General features: G+C 39.4%; 2 protein-coding genes across 32 annotated transcripts in view; both read right to left on the reverse strand.

Moving 5' to 3' along the window:
- Erc1 (ELKS/RAB6-interacting/CAST family member 1) overlaps window positions 1–18,894 on the reverse strand; it is a 1,605,700-nt gene that overhangs the window by 1,147,622 nt on the left and 439,184 nt on the right. The gene's annotated exons all lie outside the window — the stretch shown is intronic.
- Window positions 1–18,894, reverse strand: part of Ccdc77 (coiled-coil domain containing 77) — a 53,676-nt gene that overhangs the window by 27,042 nt on the left and 7,740 nt on the right. Inside the window, exons 1-4 of one of the 12 annotated variants that reach the window (XM_048787535.1) lie at window positions 11,634–11,745; window positions 7,177–7,230; window positions 4,776–4,989; window positions 1,424–1,567 (exon numbers count right to left, since the gene is read on the reverse strand). In XM_048787535.1, the coding sequence (XP_048643492.1) occupies window positions 1,424–1,567; window positions 4,776–4,989; window positions 7,177–7,214 (396 nt within the window). In that variant the 5' untranslated portion in view covers window positions 7,215–7,230; window positions 11,634–11,745. Of the gene's footprint in view, window positions 1–1,423; window positions 1,568–4,775; window positions 5,014–7,176; window positions 7,231–11,370; window positions 11,390–11,470; window positions 11,612–11,633; window positions 11,746–18,894 lie in introns of those variants that run through there. The other 11 variants (XM_048787531.1, XM_015500794.2, XM_048787537.1 and 8 more) reach the window with 11 other exon arrangements.

Consider the following 18,894-nt stretch of genomic DNA (forward strand, 5'->3'; position numbering starts at 1 on the left):
TTTGGTCTCTTTATGTAATCCCATATTTCTTGGATGTTCTGCTCATGGTTTCTTAACAGTCTCGCTGAGCTATGTTCTTTTCAAGTTGAAATACTTTGTCTCCGTTGTCTGATGTTCTATCTTCTAAGTGTTCTACTCTGCTGGTAATACTCTCATTTGAGTTTTTAATTTGGTTTATTGTTTCCTTCATTTCCAGAATTTCTGGTTTTGTTTTTTTTTTAAATATATCCTCTATCTCCCTGTAGAGTTATCTTTTGCTTCTTGGATTTGTTTATGTAATTCATTGTCAAAGTGATCTTTCATTGTCTGATTTTGATGTCTAATGTCTTCTTTGAGACTCCAGATCATCTGTAGCATGTATATCCTGAACTCTTTATCTGACATTCCATCTGCTGCAGATATTACCTCTTCTAATGTTGTATTGACCTGCATTGTTTGTGGTCCTTTCTTTTCTTATCTTTTCATACTGCTCACGTTTCTTTCCAGCTTTGTGAAACTGTTGTGTTATTGATTTTCCCCCTATATATTTATATTGCTCTTGTATAGTTCCAAAGTCTCTCTTTTATGGAGAAAGACAATGTTAACAGTTCCCAGTATCAATAGTACATCATCTAAGCACAAGTTTTCATTATTAATACAATTATAGATAGCCTCTAAGTCTACTGATGTTGGCTTCAATTATCATTTAAAAAATATAGTCATTAGTTTTATAAAAGGCATACCATTTCTGGTAGCATGAAGAAAACTGAATTTCAGGTGTAGGATGCTATGTTTAGGGGGAAAAGAGTGAGGGTATGGGGTTAATCTAACTTAGTAACTTTGGAGAGCTCTAACCAATAGACGGGTAATTTATACAGGAATGTATAGATTCAAACTCCTATCTGTATTTAGATACCTACTTATAGTTAGTAAAATTTAGGAGGTTGAAAGTGGGATAGAGGGAGTAAGAAGGAAAGAAAAAAAATAACAAGGAAAGAAAGAGAAAAAAGAGAGAGGGAAAAAGAAAGTAAGAGAAAAGAAAAAAAAAAAATTTAAAAAGTCTCTCAGAACTCTTATTTTTTTTTTCTTCCAATAGGTGGCGTTGCCTATTCCTAGCTTGAGTCTCTGCGTTCAGGGTGGTGGAGGTAGCCAGTGTGAGAGGATTTGAGCTTCCACCTGTAGCCTCTCTAGCTTTAGTCTCTGAGATGGAAACCAGGTGCCTGATCCATCGCAGAACTGAGCTGGTAGCCACGCCCACCGGTTGATGGGTTTTAAGGGTTGGTGGGATTTTCCAAGATGAGTTCCATCTGTTTTTCTCACGTGTTTGATGAGGTGGGGGGTGTTGGGGAGACCTTATGTTTGTCCAGAGCTCGGTCTGGTGTCCTGCAAGCCAAGCTTCTGCGTTTTGTGCCTCCTCCGGTCTGCACCCCCACGCCCGCCCTACCTCCTGGTTGGACTGACGGGCGGCTGGGCCCCTCCTCCGGGTTGGGTCGCCTGCCTGCTGGGCGGGCAGATGGGAGGCTGGGCCCCCTCTCGCCTCCAGGCCGGGTCGTTTGATGGCGGGCGGGCAAGGCAGATCCCATTTAGACTGTTTACCAAAAGATCAAATGATCTCTCTGTGAAATATATCAGCTCATTCTCAGTGCAGATTTGCTTCAGTTATGGTAATGTAGATTTTCAGGAACATATTTGCCTGATCCCATTCACAAGTAACTGATCTTCACTATACATCCTGTTATAATGGAAGCAACCATGGCTGACTTTTCCTTGCCAAGGGATTATGCTAGCTAGGTTCACTGACACACATCTGTGATCGTAGTGACTCAGGAGACTGAGGCAAGAGGATCCCAAGTCTAAGACTAGCCTCAGCAACTTAGTGAGGCCCTAAGAAACTTAGTGAGACCCTGTTTCAAAATAAAAAATACAAAGACCTGGGATATAGATCAGTGGTAAAGGACACCTGGATTCAACGCCCCCCACCCATGGCCAAAAAAAAAAAAAAAAAGACATTTTGCTTTTTCTGTGATTTCTACTGCATCATATTCTTGATTCTGTCTTATATTTTCCAGCTCTTAGGGCATCATGTTTCTCTAACCTTTTCCCACAACATAGTCATCTCTTCTGTAACTTCCTGTAGCTCTTCCAAAACTGAGGACATGGTTGATCTGTCAGGGCATGCTAGATATAACCATGCAAGGGAGGAAATAGAAAATGCTCACCACCCCCATGGAGCACACACCCAACCCTAAGTCATACTGTGGCCTGCTTATGGCATTTGGCTCAATTCTGACTATTAAAAAAAAAAAATCTAGCATTATAAATATATACGTATTTGATAAAAGTGACAGTTATGTGCCCCTCCCACACACACCAAAAAAGTCTCACATGTTTGGATAACTATAGTATTTCACACTGCTAGAGTGAAAAGCATGGTGCAGGTTGGAGAGGCTGAGATACTGGCAAAAATATTATAATATATAGCTCAATTGAACTATGAGGGTCTGAACTACCATTCTGGCAATAGTGATGGAGATATGGGAATGGATTAAGTAATATTTTAGAAGCAGAATTCACAGAACTTGATCGAGTGGGGCTGAGCAGAACTGTAGGCAATGAAACCATTTACTAAGAATCAAAATAAAGAAAAAGTTAAGGGATAAGGTATGGAGAGAGGGGAAATATATGGTATATATGTATGGGGGATGGGTAGTATACAAAAAGGAAAGTCAGTTCAGATATGGATATTTTCACTTGGGCTCAGGAGAAAATTGAATCTGGGTATCATCACTATAGTAGCATAATGCATGGATTAAATAGGATCACATATAGTAGGAAATTTGACATTTAAGACTAAGGAAGAGGAGTTGTTGATAGAGACTGAAAAAACAAAACAAATAAAACAAAACCTGATCAGAGAGGCTAGGTAGCAACCAAGAAGGAAAAACGACAGAAATCAAGACAGGAAGGGAATTTTAGGAAAGGATAGGTCAATAGTGACAAATATTGCAAAGTCAAAAAGAGAAGAGTTTGGCAAATAGTTAGCTGGAGAACACAGAAAGAAAAATTTGAGTGGACTTATGAGGATAGAGATGAAGATGCAGTGAAGGAGTCACTGAGAGGAAAAGTGAAAATACTCTAAGTGTTGTTGGGAAAAAACAGCCATCTAGATAAAAAGAGTAGCCAGAGGGGGAAGCACAAGTCAAGAAGGGCTTTTTTTTTTTTTTTTTTTTTCCCTTTTGGGTTGGGAAAGACTTGAGTGTGTTTATACACTGAGGAGAAAAAGTTCATGTTAAGCAAACTTGAATAGGTAAAGATGCTTATTCCTGAAGAATAAGACATGGGGTTAGGGATATGGTTCAGTGGTTAGAGCAGTTGCCCAGCATATGTGAGGTCCTGAACTTAATCCCCAGCACTGCAACAACAGAAAAGGCAAGACAGATGTCTTTAGCTATGTAGACGGGCAAGAAGGTAGTTCATGTATGAAAATTAGTATTCCTCCAGGAACTAGAAAGTAAATTACCTGTTGGGGGAAGAAGGCTAAGACAAGTTGTAGGCTACAGGAGAGTAGTAAAGGTATGGCACAGATGTGAGGGAGAGGAGAAAGAGAGAGATGGGTAAGAAAACTTCTGTATGATGATTGAGGTACAGCTGAATTCATTTACCATCAACTCATTCTGTAATGCTGAGTGACCTTTCTAGAACAATGGTTCTCAATCAGGAGGGATTCTGCACATATACCTTCACCTCCACTGCCCAACCCCTGCCCCAGAAATATTTGGCAATGTCTGGAGACATCCTTTTTTTCCTTTCCCTACAGTACTTTGGGATTGAACTCAGGGCCTCACACATGCTAGGCAAACATTTTACCACTGTGATACATCCCTAACCCTTTTAATAATTTTATTATTATTATTTGGTACTAAGGATTGAACCCAGGGGCACTTTAATCACAGAGCCACATTCCCAGCCCTTTTAAATATTTTATTTAGAGACAGGGTCTCACTAAGTTGCTTAGGGCCTCACTAAATTGCTGAGGCTGGCTTTGAATTCAACAATACTCCTGCCTTAGTCTCCCAAGCTGCTGGGATTACAGGCCATGTGCCCAGTTGTCCTTTTTTATTTTGAGACAGCTTTTGCTAAGTTACCCAGGCTGGTCTCAAACTTGCAATCCTCTGGCCTCATCCTTGCAAGTTGCTGGGGTCACAGGCATGTACCACCACATGTGGCTATAGACATTCTTGATTGTCACAACTAAGGAAATTATGCTACTGATATCTAGTGGATAGAGGCCAGGGAACACACTAAATATCCTACTGGACAAAGAACAGCCTCCTCCAGGACAAAGAAATATCCAGGCCAGATGTCAGTAATGCCAAAGTTGAGAAATCCTGCTCCAGGAGAATAGGTTGCAGAGAAATGGATTAAGGTGCAGTTGGGTTTCACTATGCAGGTGGAGCAAAAGAATAATCGCACAATTGTAGGTGGTACAGTTACTATGGAAATAATGCATGACAAGATTTAGGTTAGAAGAGAAGGACATGTCAGAAGCTGATATGCAGCACTTAGAAAACTGAAAAGTTAAGAAAACTATGGAGGGCACAAGGTTCTCCAAGCACTTAAAAAAAAAAAAAAAAAAAAGAGCACCAGCAGCTATCTAATGAACAACAAAGTTAAAGAGTAGTCAGAGTAGTCAAATGTAAAGGCTCCAGCCACCCTCCCACCTCAGCCATCCAAGTAACTAGGTACAAGTCTGCACCACCACATGAAGACATTATCTCTCTCTCTCTCTTTTTTACCTGTCCTTCACAGGCTTCTTTGTAGAACTCCAGCTTCTTCAATAGGTCCTCATTTTCTTCATCACAGTCAGCCATCTTCTTTTGATAATATTCCAGAAGCTCCTGAGAAGGGCACAGCACAGCCAGACGATCTCTGATTGAAGGCAAGGGAGTAGACTCCACTGAATCGGCCATTCTACTCCTCCTGGTGGGACCATTGATGCCAGAAGCAACACTGTATTTGGAGGCAATTGTTGGTCTATGAAATTAGAAAAGATGTATTTGTTAAATTCTCTAAACATTTATAAAGTCTTATAATGTTTAAAGAAAAGGGGACTTGTGTTCTAAAAGTGCTTACAATTAAGGTTTTTATATATATTGAAAGTGGTTAGTGAATAAACTTATAAATGTCTTCTAAGTGTCAATGGTTTAAAGCTAAATTCAAAAGATGTTAAAGACTATAAAGAGGGCTGGGGTTATGGCTCAGTGGTACAGAGCTTGCCTGGCATGTGTGAGGCCCTGGGTTCAATCCTCAGCACCACATATAAAAAAATAAAAGATCCATTTACAACTAAATATATATATTTATTAAAAAATCACTTAAAAATGGAATATAAAATTATAAAAACACCTAATGACCAGGTGCAGTGGTGCATGTCTATAATCCCAGTGGCTTGGGAAGCTGAGGCACGAGGACTGCAAGTTCAAAACCAGCCTCAACAACTTATAGAGGCCCTGAGCAACTTAACAAGGGCCTGTTTCAAAAATAAAGAATAAAGCGGTCTGGGGATATGGTTCAGTGGTTAAGCAGCCCTGAGTTCAATCCTTGGTACCAAAAAAAAAAAAAGAAAGACCACCTAGTAACAATTAGAAATTTATCAAGATATTTGGACACGATGGTACATCCCTGTAATCTCAGAGACTCAGGAGGCTGAGGTAGGAGGATCACAAATTTGAGGTCAGCCTCAGCAACTTGGCGAAGCCCTAAGCAACTCAGTGAGACCCCTGTCTCAAATAAAAATAAAAAGAGACTGGGATGTAGGTCAGTTGTAGAGCACCCTGGCATTCAATTCCAGTACCACTGCCTACCAAAAGATTCATTAAGACATACAGCAACAGGAACAACCACATAGATCCTAAACTCTAGCCTGAGCCTGAGCCAGGTGTAGTGGTACTTGCTTGTAATCACAACAGCTTGGGAGGATGAGGCAGGAGGATCTCAAGTTCGAGACCAGTCTCAGCAACTTAGCAAGGCCCTAAGCAACTTAGTGAGACTGTTTCAAAATAAAAAAGAAAAAGGGCTGATGTGGCTTTGTGGTTAAGCATCCTAGGGTTCAATCACCAGCACCAAAAATAAAACCAAAAACCAAAAAAAAAAAAACAAACCAAAAAAAACCCACTCACAAAAAATAACTAAACTAGCATCTGAGACTTGAATTGTGCAGATTAAGACTAGATAATATGAATGTCCAAGAAGTTTTTGTTTATTTGTTTTTAGCAAACAAGAGACTTAAGCTATACAATGAAAGTTAGAAAACAAATGGTAAAGAAGAAAAACACTCATTTGAAAATCAATCCAATTTGATTGTCTGTAATTTACAACAAAGTGCACATCAGAGTGAATAAACTTTATATCAGAAGCCTACAATTATATAGTTAATGAAATGTCGTTAATATACATGTTCACATCTAAGTACGCAAGCACATACAGTAGACATTGACATTTATTCTTGGCTGGGGGTGTAAGTGTAGCTTAGTGGTAAAGACATGCACCTGAGTCCCTGGATTCAATCCTTCTTAACAAACAAACAAACAAAAACCACTCAACTTCATGAATAAAATACCTAATATCTTCTCAACCACTGAAGTTTTGGGGGGCTGGAGTTATAGCTCAATGGCAGACACAGCATATATTTGGTAAGCACAAGGCCTTGAGTTAGATCCACAGTAACACCACAAAAGGGGTTGGGGGGCTTGAAACAGAAATACTATTTTACTTAATGTTTCATATCTTCAAAGGTGGTTGCCTAATAACAACTCCCGGAAATAGGTTAATTGAACTAAAAGGTACTCCTGAGATGGGAGCTATCGCACCAAGATGACGATGATGTGGCATATAGCAAATTGGTGGCAGAACCAGAATTAGAAGTTCCATGTTTATATACTGGTTGTTCCCTGTCATTCAGGATCTACTAGCAATGTGCCTAGCTCTCTCACACTAAATGAGTTCTGGTATTACCAGATAAAAGGTTTTTAAATCTAAATTCTGAACAAAATAGTGAAATGAGATCTATAATATAGCTCAAACTGAAATTTAGGAAGTACATTTCCAAAACCTTCTAGGTCCTATACTAACTTGGATTAAGGCTATGGAAGTCTTGAATTCTTATTTTAACAATTCAAAAATAAGTAAATATCTTACTTTCTGCAGACAGGGCTGTGTGTCGGGATAAAGTTCATGCTGTCTTATTCACACCTATGAAATACACAAAAATTCATGATTAGAAGACATTAAGAATACTATAGGATATGGAGGTTGGTCCTCTCTCCAACATTATATTTGCCTCCTAAAGAGAATGTAATGCTTTTAAATGTAGTATTCTTTAAAGTAATTCCAACTCCTAAAATTTCATGCATTTTGAAGTATCATAAAGTACTCTTCCTTATTATTATTTTCAAATAAAATCAGAATGATATTGAATATTTGGGAGATAGCAAGAAAAGTCTCCTCGCCAGGCATGGAGGCACATACCTATAATCCACGCTACTCAGGAGGCTAAGACAAGTTCAAAGCTAGTGTGGGCAATTTAGGGAGACCCTGTCTCAAAATAAAAAGGGACGAGGATGTAGCTCAGAGGTAGAGTGCCCCTGGATTCAATCCCCAGAACTGGGGAAAAGAAACAAAAACACAAAGTCCCCTTACTATCAATGTTACTGGCAGTAGTGGAAAACAAAAAACAAAAAAACAAAAACCCTACAATCCTCTCACTGAAATTACATAAGGGAGATGCAGAAAAGTTTTCTTTCTTTTTTCTGGTGACACTGGGGATCAAACCAAGGCCCTCACACATACTAGGTAAGTGCTGTACCAGTGAACTACTTTTCCAGCCCTTTTTATTTTTTATTTAGAGGCAGGGTCTCACTGAGTTGCTTAGGGCTTTGCTAAATTGTTGAGGCAGTCTTCAAACTTGTGATCCTCCTACCTCAGTCTCCCAAACTACTGGGATTACAGGTACATGCCACTGTGCCTGGCTTGTAGTGTATTCTCAACACAGTAGTTCTAGGGATTCTTTAAAGTACAAGTCAAAAAACAAAACCCCATCAGGCACAGTGGTACACACCTGTATTCCCAGCTGCTTGGGAGGCTGAGGCAGAAGGATTACAAATTCAAAGCCAGCCTCAACAATTTACTGAGACCCTATCTCAAAATAAAAAATAAAAAAGGGCTATAATATAGCTCAGTGGTAAAGCATCCTTGGATTCAATCTCTAGTACCATGAAAAAATAAATAAATAAATAGAAATGATTAATTAATTTCCTTTAATCACATCTCTTTCCACCAACCTCTCCAAATTGGGTTGATTTGCCTCCTGTCAAAAAATAATCCAGGAAAACCAGGCATGGTGGTGCATATCTGTAATCCCAGTGGTTTGGCAGACTGAGGCAAGAGGATCTCGAGTTCAAAGCCAGCCTCAGGAAAAATGAGGCGCTAAGCAGCCCAGTGAGACCCTGTCTCTAAATAAAATATAAGATAGGGCTGGGGATGTGGCTCAGTGTCAAGTGCCCCTGTGTTCAATCCCTGGTACCCCCCACCCCTCAAAAAATCCAGAAAATAAAAAGTTATTGAATTGGTATGGTAGGATTATGGGAGATATCTTTTGTATGTATGTATGTATTTATTGGAACTAGAGAACCCAGGGGCACTTAATCACCGAGCCACCCCAGCCCTTTTTATTTTGAATACAGGGTCTTGCTAAGAAGTTGTTTATTTGAAAGCGCTGAATACCTTTTCTAAAAATATGGCTTTGTTATTGCAAGGATGGGCCCTGAAATCAGACTTAGAGGTTTTTTGTTGTTGTTGTTGTTGTTTTTTTTTTGTGGTGTTGGTGATTGAATCCAGGGCCCTAGTGCATTTGCAGCAAGCACTCTACCAACAGAGCTATATACCCAGACCCCAGACTTAGGTTTGAGGAAAGCTTTGCCCCTTATTAGTTATGTATCGGAGGCACGTGATCATCTCTAAACCTCAGCTGCATGTCACAGGTAGGGTAAGGATTAAATGAAACAGCAAATAAAAGGGTTGAGCACCATGTTTGACACATGAGAACTCAAAGCAGCCTACTATTACTGAAAATTTTACTCCCTTGCTTCAAATAGTTCTGTCTTTAAGTGTTTTTTTTTTTTTTTTTAATTTACCATTTCTCCATCCATTTCTTGAAGGACATCATTATTCCTACTGCTTTTTTCTCTATCATCTAAAATCTGACTTGGTCCAGGACACAGGTACATATCTATAATCCCAGCTACTCTGGGGGCCAATGAAGATTGCAAGTTCAAGGCAGGCCTCAACATCTTAGTGAGACCCTGTCTCAAAGTAAAATTAATAAAGGGCTGTGGGTGTAGCTCAGTAGTAGAGCACTTGTCTAACATATACAAGGTCCTGGATGTAATTCCCAGCAGAGCTTAAAAATTTTTTTTTTTTTTTAATTTTTAAACAAGGGCTGGGGACGTGGCTCAGAGTTAGAATGTCCCTGTGTTCAATCCCCAGACTGAAAAATAAATATATAAATCTGACTTGGCAAATAATTCACAACTACCTGTTGAATATGAATAAATGACATCTCTTTCAAACTCCTGATTTGAATTCTCAATTATGTTCTGGAGATTTTCACCTATATTTCCCATTAGAGCTTTAAAAAAGAACTAAAAGCAGAAATCACTCAGCTCATATTTCCCAAACCTTTTCCACCCAATCATGCCCCTTCTGACTTTCCCATTAGTTACTAATTCAGCATTTCCAAACAACCTGGGTTTGGCAATTTAAATTCATCACTTGATTATTTTTCTTTCTTTCTTTCTTTCTTTTTGAGAAGGGGTCTTGCTACGTTGCTTAAACCAATCACAAACTCTTGGGCTCAAGCAATTCTCCTAAGTACCTGTCAGTACCTGGGACTGTAGGTTCATGCTACTTCACATAGTCACTACTTATCTTGAACCTCCCATAGAACCATATGAAAATTTTGTATATTTTTCTGGGCAACTGGAGAGGCTGAGGCAGGAGGATCACAAGTTCAAAGCCAGCCTCAGAAATTTAGCCAGGCCCTAAACAACTTAGGGAAACCTTGTCTAAAAAAAAAAAAAAAAAAAAAAAAAAAAAAAGGATGGGAATGTGGCTCAGTGGTTAAGTGCCCTTGGGTTCAATCCCTGTGTACAAATAAAAAAGAAAATTTTGTATATTTTATCTTTACAATGACCATGCTAAGTCAGACCATCAAGATATTCTTTTTTACATTCCAGTGCTGTGTACTGAACCCAGGGGCTTTTTGCCACATCCCCAGCCCTATTTTGTATTTTATTTACTGACAGGGTCTCATTGAGTTGCTTAGCGTCTTGCTTTTGCTGAGGCTGGCTTTGAACTTGCCACCAATCCTGGCTATTTATTTTTTTAATTCTTTTTTTTAGTTGTAGATGGACACAGTACCTTTATTTATTTTTATATGGTGCTAAGGATTGAACCTAGTGCCTCACATGTGGTAGACAAGTGCCTACCACTGAGCCAAAACCCCAACCCTCTTTTTATTTTGAGACAGGGTCTCACTAAATTGCCCAGGCTGGCCTTTTGATCCTCCTGCCTCAGCCTCCTGAGTTGCTAAGTGCACCACTTCACCTGATTAGAATCTCAAAACATTCTTACCAGGACCACTACAACAGTTTAACTGTTCTACCCACCCCTGTATAGGTCCTCTGAACCTTTTTTTTTTTTTTTTTGTACTTGGTAAGGGGATTGAACCCAGGTGTAGTCTACCACTATGCTCCATTTCCATCCCTTTTTATTTTTTGAGACACGGTCTCACTAAGTTGCTTAGGGTCTTACTATTACTAAGTTGTGGAGGGTAACCTCGAACTTAAGATCATCCTGGAAAATTCATTTTAAATACTATCCCCTCATTCTTTTCTGACTTTCTCCATCCAGAATGTTCTAACTGAAAAATAAATTAACTTGAAATTCTTAAAAACAAACAAACAAACAAACCCAAACAAACACTGGGGTGGCTCAGCGGTAGACTGTTTGCCTAGCACGTGCAAGGCGCTGGGTTCGATCCTCAGCGCCACATAAAAATAAGTAAAATAAAGGTATTGTGTTCAACTACAACTAAAATTAAAAAAAAAATCACCGGAGTTTTTGTATATGTATCTTTTATTATTTGCAGTGCTGGGGATCCAACCAGGGCCTCGCGCACTCTAACACTACACCCCCCAACCCGAAACTTACTATTTTATTTACTCCCACCACAACTCTGTTAGGTAGTTTTACTTTTCCTTATTTTACAAATGAGGAAACAGATTTGGACTAGCATGGGGTGAGGGAATACCGGAACCCATCTCCGGTACGTACAAATCAAAATTCCTTTTTTCACTTCATCCCGTCCTTGACCCTCGCTGCCGCAGCTCCCCAGGGCGGCCGAGCCCCGGGTCTCTCCTTTGCAGATACTAACTTTGCGTTTCCGGCCCCCAGCTCGTCTAAGTATCCCCAGGTTCCAGGATCCTGTTCCTCCCTTCCGCACTGCTTCCACAGTTAACTTCTTCCTCACTGGGTCTTCTTCTCAAAGCCTCCTATCTAAACCCCCTTCCTCCTAAACCCGAAACCCCCAGACTCACCACACACTAAGCCGGCGCGTGAGAACTCAACTGAAAAACAAGTCAAATCAGGGAACACCACCGAGCCACTGAGCGTTCAAGAATCCGTCCAATCACCCGCGAGTTTACACGACCCTTTGGATTGCGCACCAATAAGAAGGCTGGTCCCACGCAGAAGCACAGCTCATCCCGTCTGGCCTCTCACCGCGCCAAAAGTCGCCGGGAAACGTAGTTTGGCTTCTGCACGTAGCCCTAGGCCAGGATATGTAGCGCCCCCATACAGCAATTCCCTGTCACAAAACGGTAGTTCTGGAAGCTATGGGTTTAAGCTTCTATTGTTGTTCGGAGGATTGAACCCAAGGCATTTAACCATTGAGCTACAGCCTCAGTCCTTTTTATTTCGTGGTGGTGGTGGTGGTGGTTGGAGGGCGGGGGGCATTAATGGTCTCACTAAATTGCCTGGGGCCTTGCTAAATTCCTGAGCTAGCCTGGAGCTTGCGATTTTCCTACCTCAGCCTCCCAGGTCACGGGGAGTACAGGTGCGCGTGCCTCCGGCTCCGGTTTAAACTTTCGTCCAACAACTTTGCTCTTTTGAAGAATGTTGCATAAATGCCATGCATAATCATGGTATTGCTTACAGGAAAAAGCCATCATGTCTTGTTACTATGGTGTAATTAATAAGCTTGTCTCAAGAATGTGAAGAGTAAAAAAAGTTTCTCAGGGCTAGGATTGTGGTTCAGTGGTAGCGCTCTTGCCTAGCCTGTGTGAGGCACTGGGTTCGATTCTCAGCACCGCATAAAAATAAGTAAGTAAACTTTTAAAAATATCTTCTTAAAAAGTTTCTCCTTCAATAACCTGGTAGCATAGAGCCAGGATAGGACCTGGAGTTCAATTTCTCCACTCAGGGCATTATATATTTAAATGTTATGTTACTGTTTGTCTGATAGCAGATATTGCTTCTTTTACAAAATGAATTTATGGGGCTGGAGTGGTGGCTTAGAGGTGGAGTGCTCGCATAGGATGCATGAGGTGCTGGGTTTGATCCTCCGCACCACATAAAAACAAACTAATGTATCCACCTAAAACTAAAGATACATACATAAATAAATATTTTAAAAAATAAAAAAGAATATGCTGTTTAGGAACATTGCAGCTGGTTCCTTTCCTCCCCTCCCCCAATATATATATATATATATATAAATATATATATATATATATATTTATATATATATATATTTATATATATATATATATATATAGAGAGAGAGAGAGAGAGTGTGTGTGTGTGTTGTGGATGAAATTTATTTTTATTTATTTTTATGTGGTACTAAGAATCGAATCCAGTGCCTCACACATGTTATGCAAGTGCTCTACCACTGATCCACAACCCCAGCTCCTCTTTTTTAAAAATAATTTTATTTGCTTATTTGTATTTGGTGCTAAGGATCAAACCCAGTCCCTCACACAGCTCTGCCACTGAGCTACAGTCCCAGCCCATTGCTTCCTCTTCTTGAGAGTTGTGGGAAATGGACTTAAGTCATGTAAGTTCAAAACTCAATTATGGTCTCTTTTTTTTTTTTTTTTTCAGGAGAGTCAGAAAGAGGAGTAGAGGAAAGACACTTTAATCCCAGACTTAACAGTTACGACTATGGAAAGGCTGAGACTTCACTGGTATAAGTCCTAAGGATATCTAAATGGCACTTGCCATCTTCTCCTCCCAACCCTGTTTCTCACCACCCCTCTTGTAATTTTCTCTGTTAGTAACCCAGGATCTTGTGTATGCTAACACTTGGTAGGCCTTGCTAAGCTCTATCACTGAGCTACATGCTCAGCCCAAAAAGTGCTTTTTTTCAGTGCTATGGATCAAACACATAATAGACTAATGTTCCACAATGGAGCTACACCCCCAGTTCCAAAAAGGTAATTTTTTCCTTTTTTCAGTACTGGGATTGAACCCAGGGGAGCTCTGCCAGTGAGCTCCATCCCCAATCCATTTCATTTTTGAGACAGGGTCTTTAAGCCTCTCCAGTTACTGGTATTACATGTGGGCTCCAATGCACCAGCTCAAAAAGATTTTTTTTTTTTTTTAAAGCACAATTCTCTGTATACTCCTAATCATAGATACCATGGAATACAGAATGAAGTCCAGGTAATAATGTGGCATTCAAAGACTGCCACAGTTGGACCCTGCTTGTCTCTATTATAAATTACTGACTACATTTACTGAAGGTAGCATGCATTTTTCAGCTTTTGCTCACATTCTTCTTTTGATCTGGGTTAGTCCTTTCCATAAATCTTCACCTATAAAGTTCCTACCAAGGCCAACTCAAATATCATCACTTACATAACATTGATTTATTTCCCTAATTGGAAGAATCCCTTATGATCCAATATAAATTTAGCAATCTAGCCCAGAACTCCAGGGCTCAAGCCATCTTTCTGCTTCCCAAGTAGCTGGGACTATAGAAACACACAATTGTACCCAGCCAAAATAGTGTATACTTACTTGCTTGTGCTTATTGTTTTGTTTCACTCACTACTAGAATGTGAGCTCTGCGAGAACAGATATTTGATCCTTTTTTTTGTTCACTATCATATATCCATCATTTGAAGAGTACCTAACACATAGCAGATGCTCAAACGTTGAATGAATGTATAACTCCTCCCTACATGTGTACTGACCCCCTAATAGATTGCTTTTCTTCCATTCTATATCTAAGTTAATGCATCACGCATGCCTAAAATCTAAGTAGCTTGGGAGGCTGAGATAGGAGGATCCAGCTTTAGCAATTTAGCGAGGCCATAAGCAACTCAGTGAGACCCTGTCTCTAAATAAAAATTTAAAAAGGGCTGGGACTCTGGTGGAGCACTTGCCTAGCATGCATGAGGCACTGAGTTTTATTCTCAGCATCACATATAAATAAATACAAGGTCCTTCAACAACTTAAAAAAAAATTAAAAGGCTGGGGATGTGGCTCAGCGGGTTCAATTCCAGTACCAAACAAAGCAAAAAACATAGGGTCATTTTCAATCTATCCCTTTCTCTCAATCAATCAAAAGAAAATTGAGCCAGGTATGGTGGTGTTCGCCTGAATTCCCAGAGGCTTGGGAAGCTGAGGCAGGAGAATTATGAGTTCAAAGCCAGCCTCTGCAACTTAATGAGGTCCTAAACAATCTAGGGAGGTCTTGTCTCAAAACAAAAAAAGGGCTGGGGATGTGGCTCAGTCGTTGAGTGCCCCTAGGTTCAATCCCTGGTTTCATTTCATATAAAATGAAATGAAAAATAAAAGTCCAGATGAAGTGGCATACACCTGTAATCCCAGTGGTTTGGGAGGCTAGACAGAAAGATTGTGAGTTCAAAGCCAGCCCCAGCAATGGTGAGGCACTAAGCAACTCAGTGAGACCCTGTCTCTAAATAAAATACAAAATAGGGCTGGGGATGGGGTTCAATGGTTGAGTGCCCCTGGGATTCAATCCATAGTACCTGCCCTGCCTACAAAAAATGCATCTCAAAAGTACTGTATATGTATTCCTACTTTTTAGTTTATAGTACAAATAACAATTATTTTCTGTTTTCTGAACACTGAATATGAGTTCAAAACAATATCTATCCTCAAACCCATGTTGACAACAAACAACACAGATTCAAAGTGAAATCCAGGGCTGAAAATGTAGCTCAGTGGTATCACTTGACTAGCATGAGTGAGGCCCTGCGTTTGTTCCCAGCAGCACAAAAAATAAATCAAAGAGAAAAAGAAAAAAAGAGTTGTTCAAACATTGGACTGGGTGAGCACTCAATAAGAATGTTTGCTAGGCATGGTGGCACCCCCCCCCCACAGCCCTTCCCTTCTTCCACTCTGCCCTGTCCAATCCAGTGAAACTGCCCCCACTTTGGTTTTTTGGAATTGGCTTATTTCATTTAACATGACAGTCTTCAGTTCTATCCATTTACCAACAAATGCCATAGTTTCATTCTTCTTTATGGCCGAGTAATAAAAACCCTAAATGTTAACTGAATTCTTGAAGTGAATAAATTCAATCAGATCATCAGATATAGAATAAAACTATCATTATTTTGGCCTAAGTAAAGTTGAGAGGATTTTTAAAAATTTGTTCATTGTGTGTCTGTGTGCATACTTGGTTGTGGGGCAGAGAAGCTACATGGCCAGCATTAGAGTTTATTAATTATACTGATTTCTTGCAATGTTAAATTCATAGGACTAAGGGAACTCAGTCATAAAAGCCTGTGCTTGGCATGCTTGAGGTCCTGAGTTCCATTCCCAGGACTGTAAAAAATAAAGTGTACAAAAGAACAACTTAAAAAACAAACAAACAAACAAACATTGTGTGTGTGTGTTCTGGGAACTGTAGCATTTAAAAAGAACTACTTGTGTATATATACCACTTTTTTTTAATCCATCTATTGAAGGGCATCTAGGTTGGTTCCACAGTTTAGCTATTGTGAATTGTGCTGTACAAACATTGATGTGACCGTGTCCCTGTAGTATGCTGTTTTTAAGTCCTTTGGATATAGACCCAGGAGAGGGATACACAATGGCATATTACTCAGCAACAAAAGAGAATTAAATCATGCATTTGCAGGTAAATGGATGGAATTTGAGAAGATAATGCTAAGGGAAGTTACCCAATCCCAAAAAACCAAATGCTGAATGTTTTCTCTGATATAAGGAGGCTGATTCATCGTGGGGTAGGGAGGGGGAGCATGGGAGGAATAGACGAACTCTAGGCAGAGGGGTGGAAGGGAAAAGGAGGAGACATGGGGCTATTAATGATGGTGGAATGTGATGATCATTATTATCCAAAGTACATGTATGAAGACACGAATTGGTGTGAATATACTTTGTATACAGCCAGAGATATGAAAAATGTGTTCTATAAGTGTAATAAGAATTGTAATGCATTCTGCTGTCATTAAAAAAAAGATGATAATGTTGATTGTGACAATAAAAATAGACTGTGGGAAAAAATAACTACTAATATATATACAGCATTAAAATTAAAAAAAAAAATTTTTAGGGGGCTGGGGATGTGGCTCAAGCGGTAGCATGCTCGCCTGGCATGCGCAGGGCACTAGGTTCGATCCTCAGCACCACATAAAAATAAAATAAAGATGTTGTGTCCATCGAAAACTAAAAAAAGAAAAATAAATAAATATTAAAAAATTCTCTCTCTTTACAAAAAAAAATTTTTTTAGTTGTAGATGGATACAATATTTTTATTTATTGATTTATTTTTACATGGTGCTGAGGATTGAACCCAGTGCCTCACATTCGAGGTAAGTGCTCAACCACTGAGCTACAACCCTACAGTGTTGAAATTTAAATGCTTAAATATTTAATAAATAAGATCTGTGGTTGAGACTATTCCTTGGCAAGGTATTTAATTTTTTCTTTCTTCCCTTTACAGTGGGTCTCTTCTAACTCTCCCATCTTTTATCATGCTAATTCAAACTCTAGAGTCACAATTCTTTGTCAATTAAGAATAAATAATAGTATAAACAATAGTTTTTAAAGTGTGACCCAGAGATTCCAGACTTTTTTGTCCCCAAAGCATTTTCTGAATGTCTTGAGGACAAAATTATTTTAATAGTTCACACTAAGATGTTACTTGCCTTTTCCACTGTTGACATTTGCATTGATGGTACAAAAGCAACGATGGGTAAAATTCTGGTCCCTCAGATAATGCTAAGTGAAGTTAGAATAAATGTGGTAGTGACACCAAACTAAACTAGTAGTCATTGTCCAGGTAAACGGGCATATTACCACTAAGCTCCATTTCTTTTCTTTCTTTTTTTTTTTTTTGAGAGAGAGAGAGAATTTTTTAATATTTATTTTTTAGTTTTAGGTGCAACATCTTTATTTTTATTTTTATGTGGTGCTGAGGATGGAACCCAGCGCCCCCGCGCATGCCAGGCGAGCGCGCTACCGCTTGAGCCACATCCCCAGCCCACTGAGCTCCATTTCTAACCCTTTTTATTTTATTGTATTTTTTGAGAATGGTCTCGCTAAGTCATTTAGGGCCTCACTAAATTGCCGAGGCTATCTTGGAACTTGCAGTCCTCCTACCCCAGCCTCCTGAGTTGCTGGGATTATAGGCATCCACCACTGCGCTTGGCTGTTATGTCTTTGAATAGCCTTTGTGCTGAAATAGGAAATTCACATAAAGTGCTTCTATTGCATACAGAAAATACAGTTTGTTTTTTTTTCAAGGAAAAGCACATACCAGCTGAACTAGCCACTTTTTTCATAGAACACAGAGGTATAACAATCGATGATTATTCAGACTTAGGAATTTGACAGTCATTTTGTTAAAATGGAAACAATTGATGCTATTTGTTGGCAATGACAATATTTGAACTTTCAAGTGAAAATTATAACTTTAGAAAACTTGTTTCTGAAATCTTGAGTTTGACAGCTTTCCAATTGTATCATGTTATCAATGGTGATATTTTTGTGATTTTGATATTATGTAACATGCCAAATTTGGAAGATCTGTATAAGTCAGTGAATCAATATTTTCCAAATGACTAATGCATGATGTTACAAAATCATGACTGGATTAAAAAATCAATTCAAGTACAAGTTAACTATCATTTTACTCTAACAGAGTACACAAAAATCAATTGAGTTGTGCTGGGCGCAGTGGTATATGCCTGTAATCCCAGCAGCTCTGGAGGCTGAGGCAAGAGGATCACTAGTTCAAAGCCAGCCTTAGTAATTTAGTGAGACCCTGTCTCTAAATAAAATACAAAATAGGCTGGGGATGTGGCTCAGTGGTCAAGTGTCCCTGAGTTCAATCCCTGGTAACCCCCCCCCCACACCAAAAAAAAAAGTCAGTTGAGTTGGGTGTGGGGGACAAATCTGTAAGCCCAGCAATTTGGAAGGCTGAGGTAAAAGGATTGCAAATTCAGGGCCAGTTTGTGCAATTTAATGAGTCCCTGTTTCAAAATAAAAAAATAAAAAGGGCTAGGGATGGAGCTCAGTGGTAAAACACACCCAGGTTCAATCCCCAGTGTCAAAAAGAAAAGAAAAAGAAAAAAAGTCAATTGATAAAAGTTTTGTTTCTGAATAACTAGGCTTTAAGAAATCATAGTGATTGCCAGGAATAGTGGTGCATGCTTATAATCCTGGCAACTCAGGAGGTTAAATCTGGTAAATCAGGAGGATTTCAAGTTCAAGGCCAGTCTCACCAACTCTGTGGGGCCTAGTGGAGCCCTAAGCAACTTAGTAAGACCCTGTCTCAAAAAAAAAAAAAAAAAAAG

Source organism: Marmota marmota, unplaced genomic scaffold, assembly GCF_001458135.2.
Source record: "Marmota marmota marmota unplaced genomic scaffold, marMar, whole genome shotgun sequence".
Taxonomy (NCBI): Eukaryota; Metazoa; Chordata; class Mammalia; order Rodentia; family Sciuridae; genus Marmota; species Marmota marmota.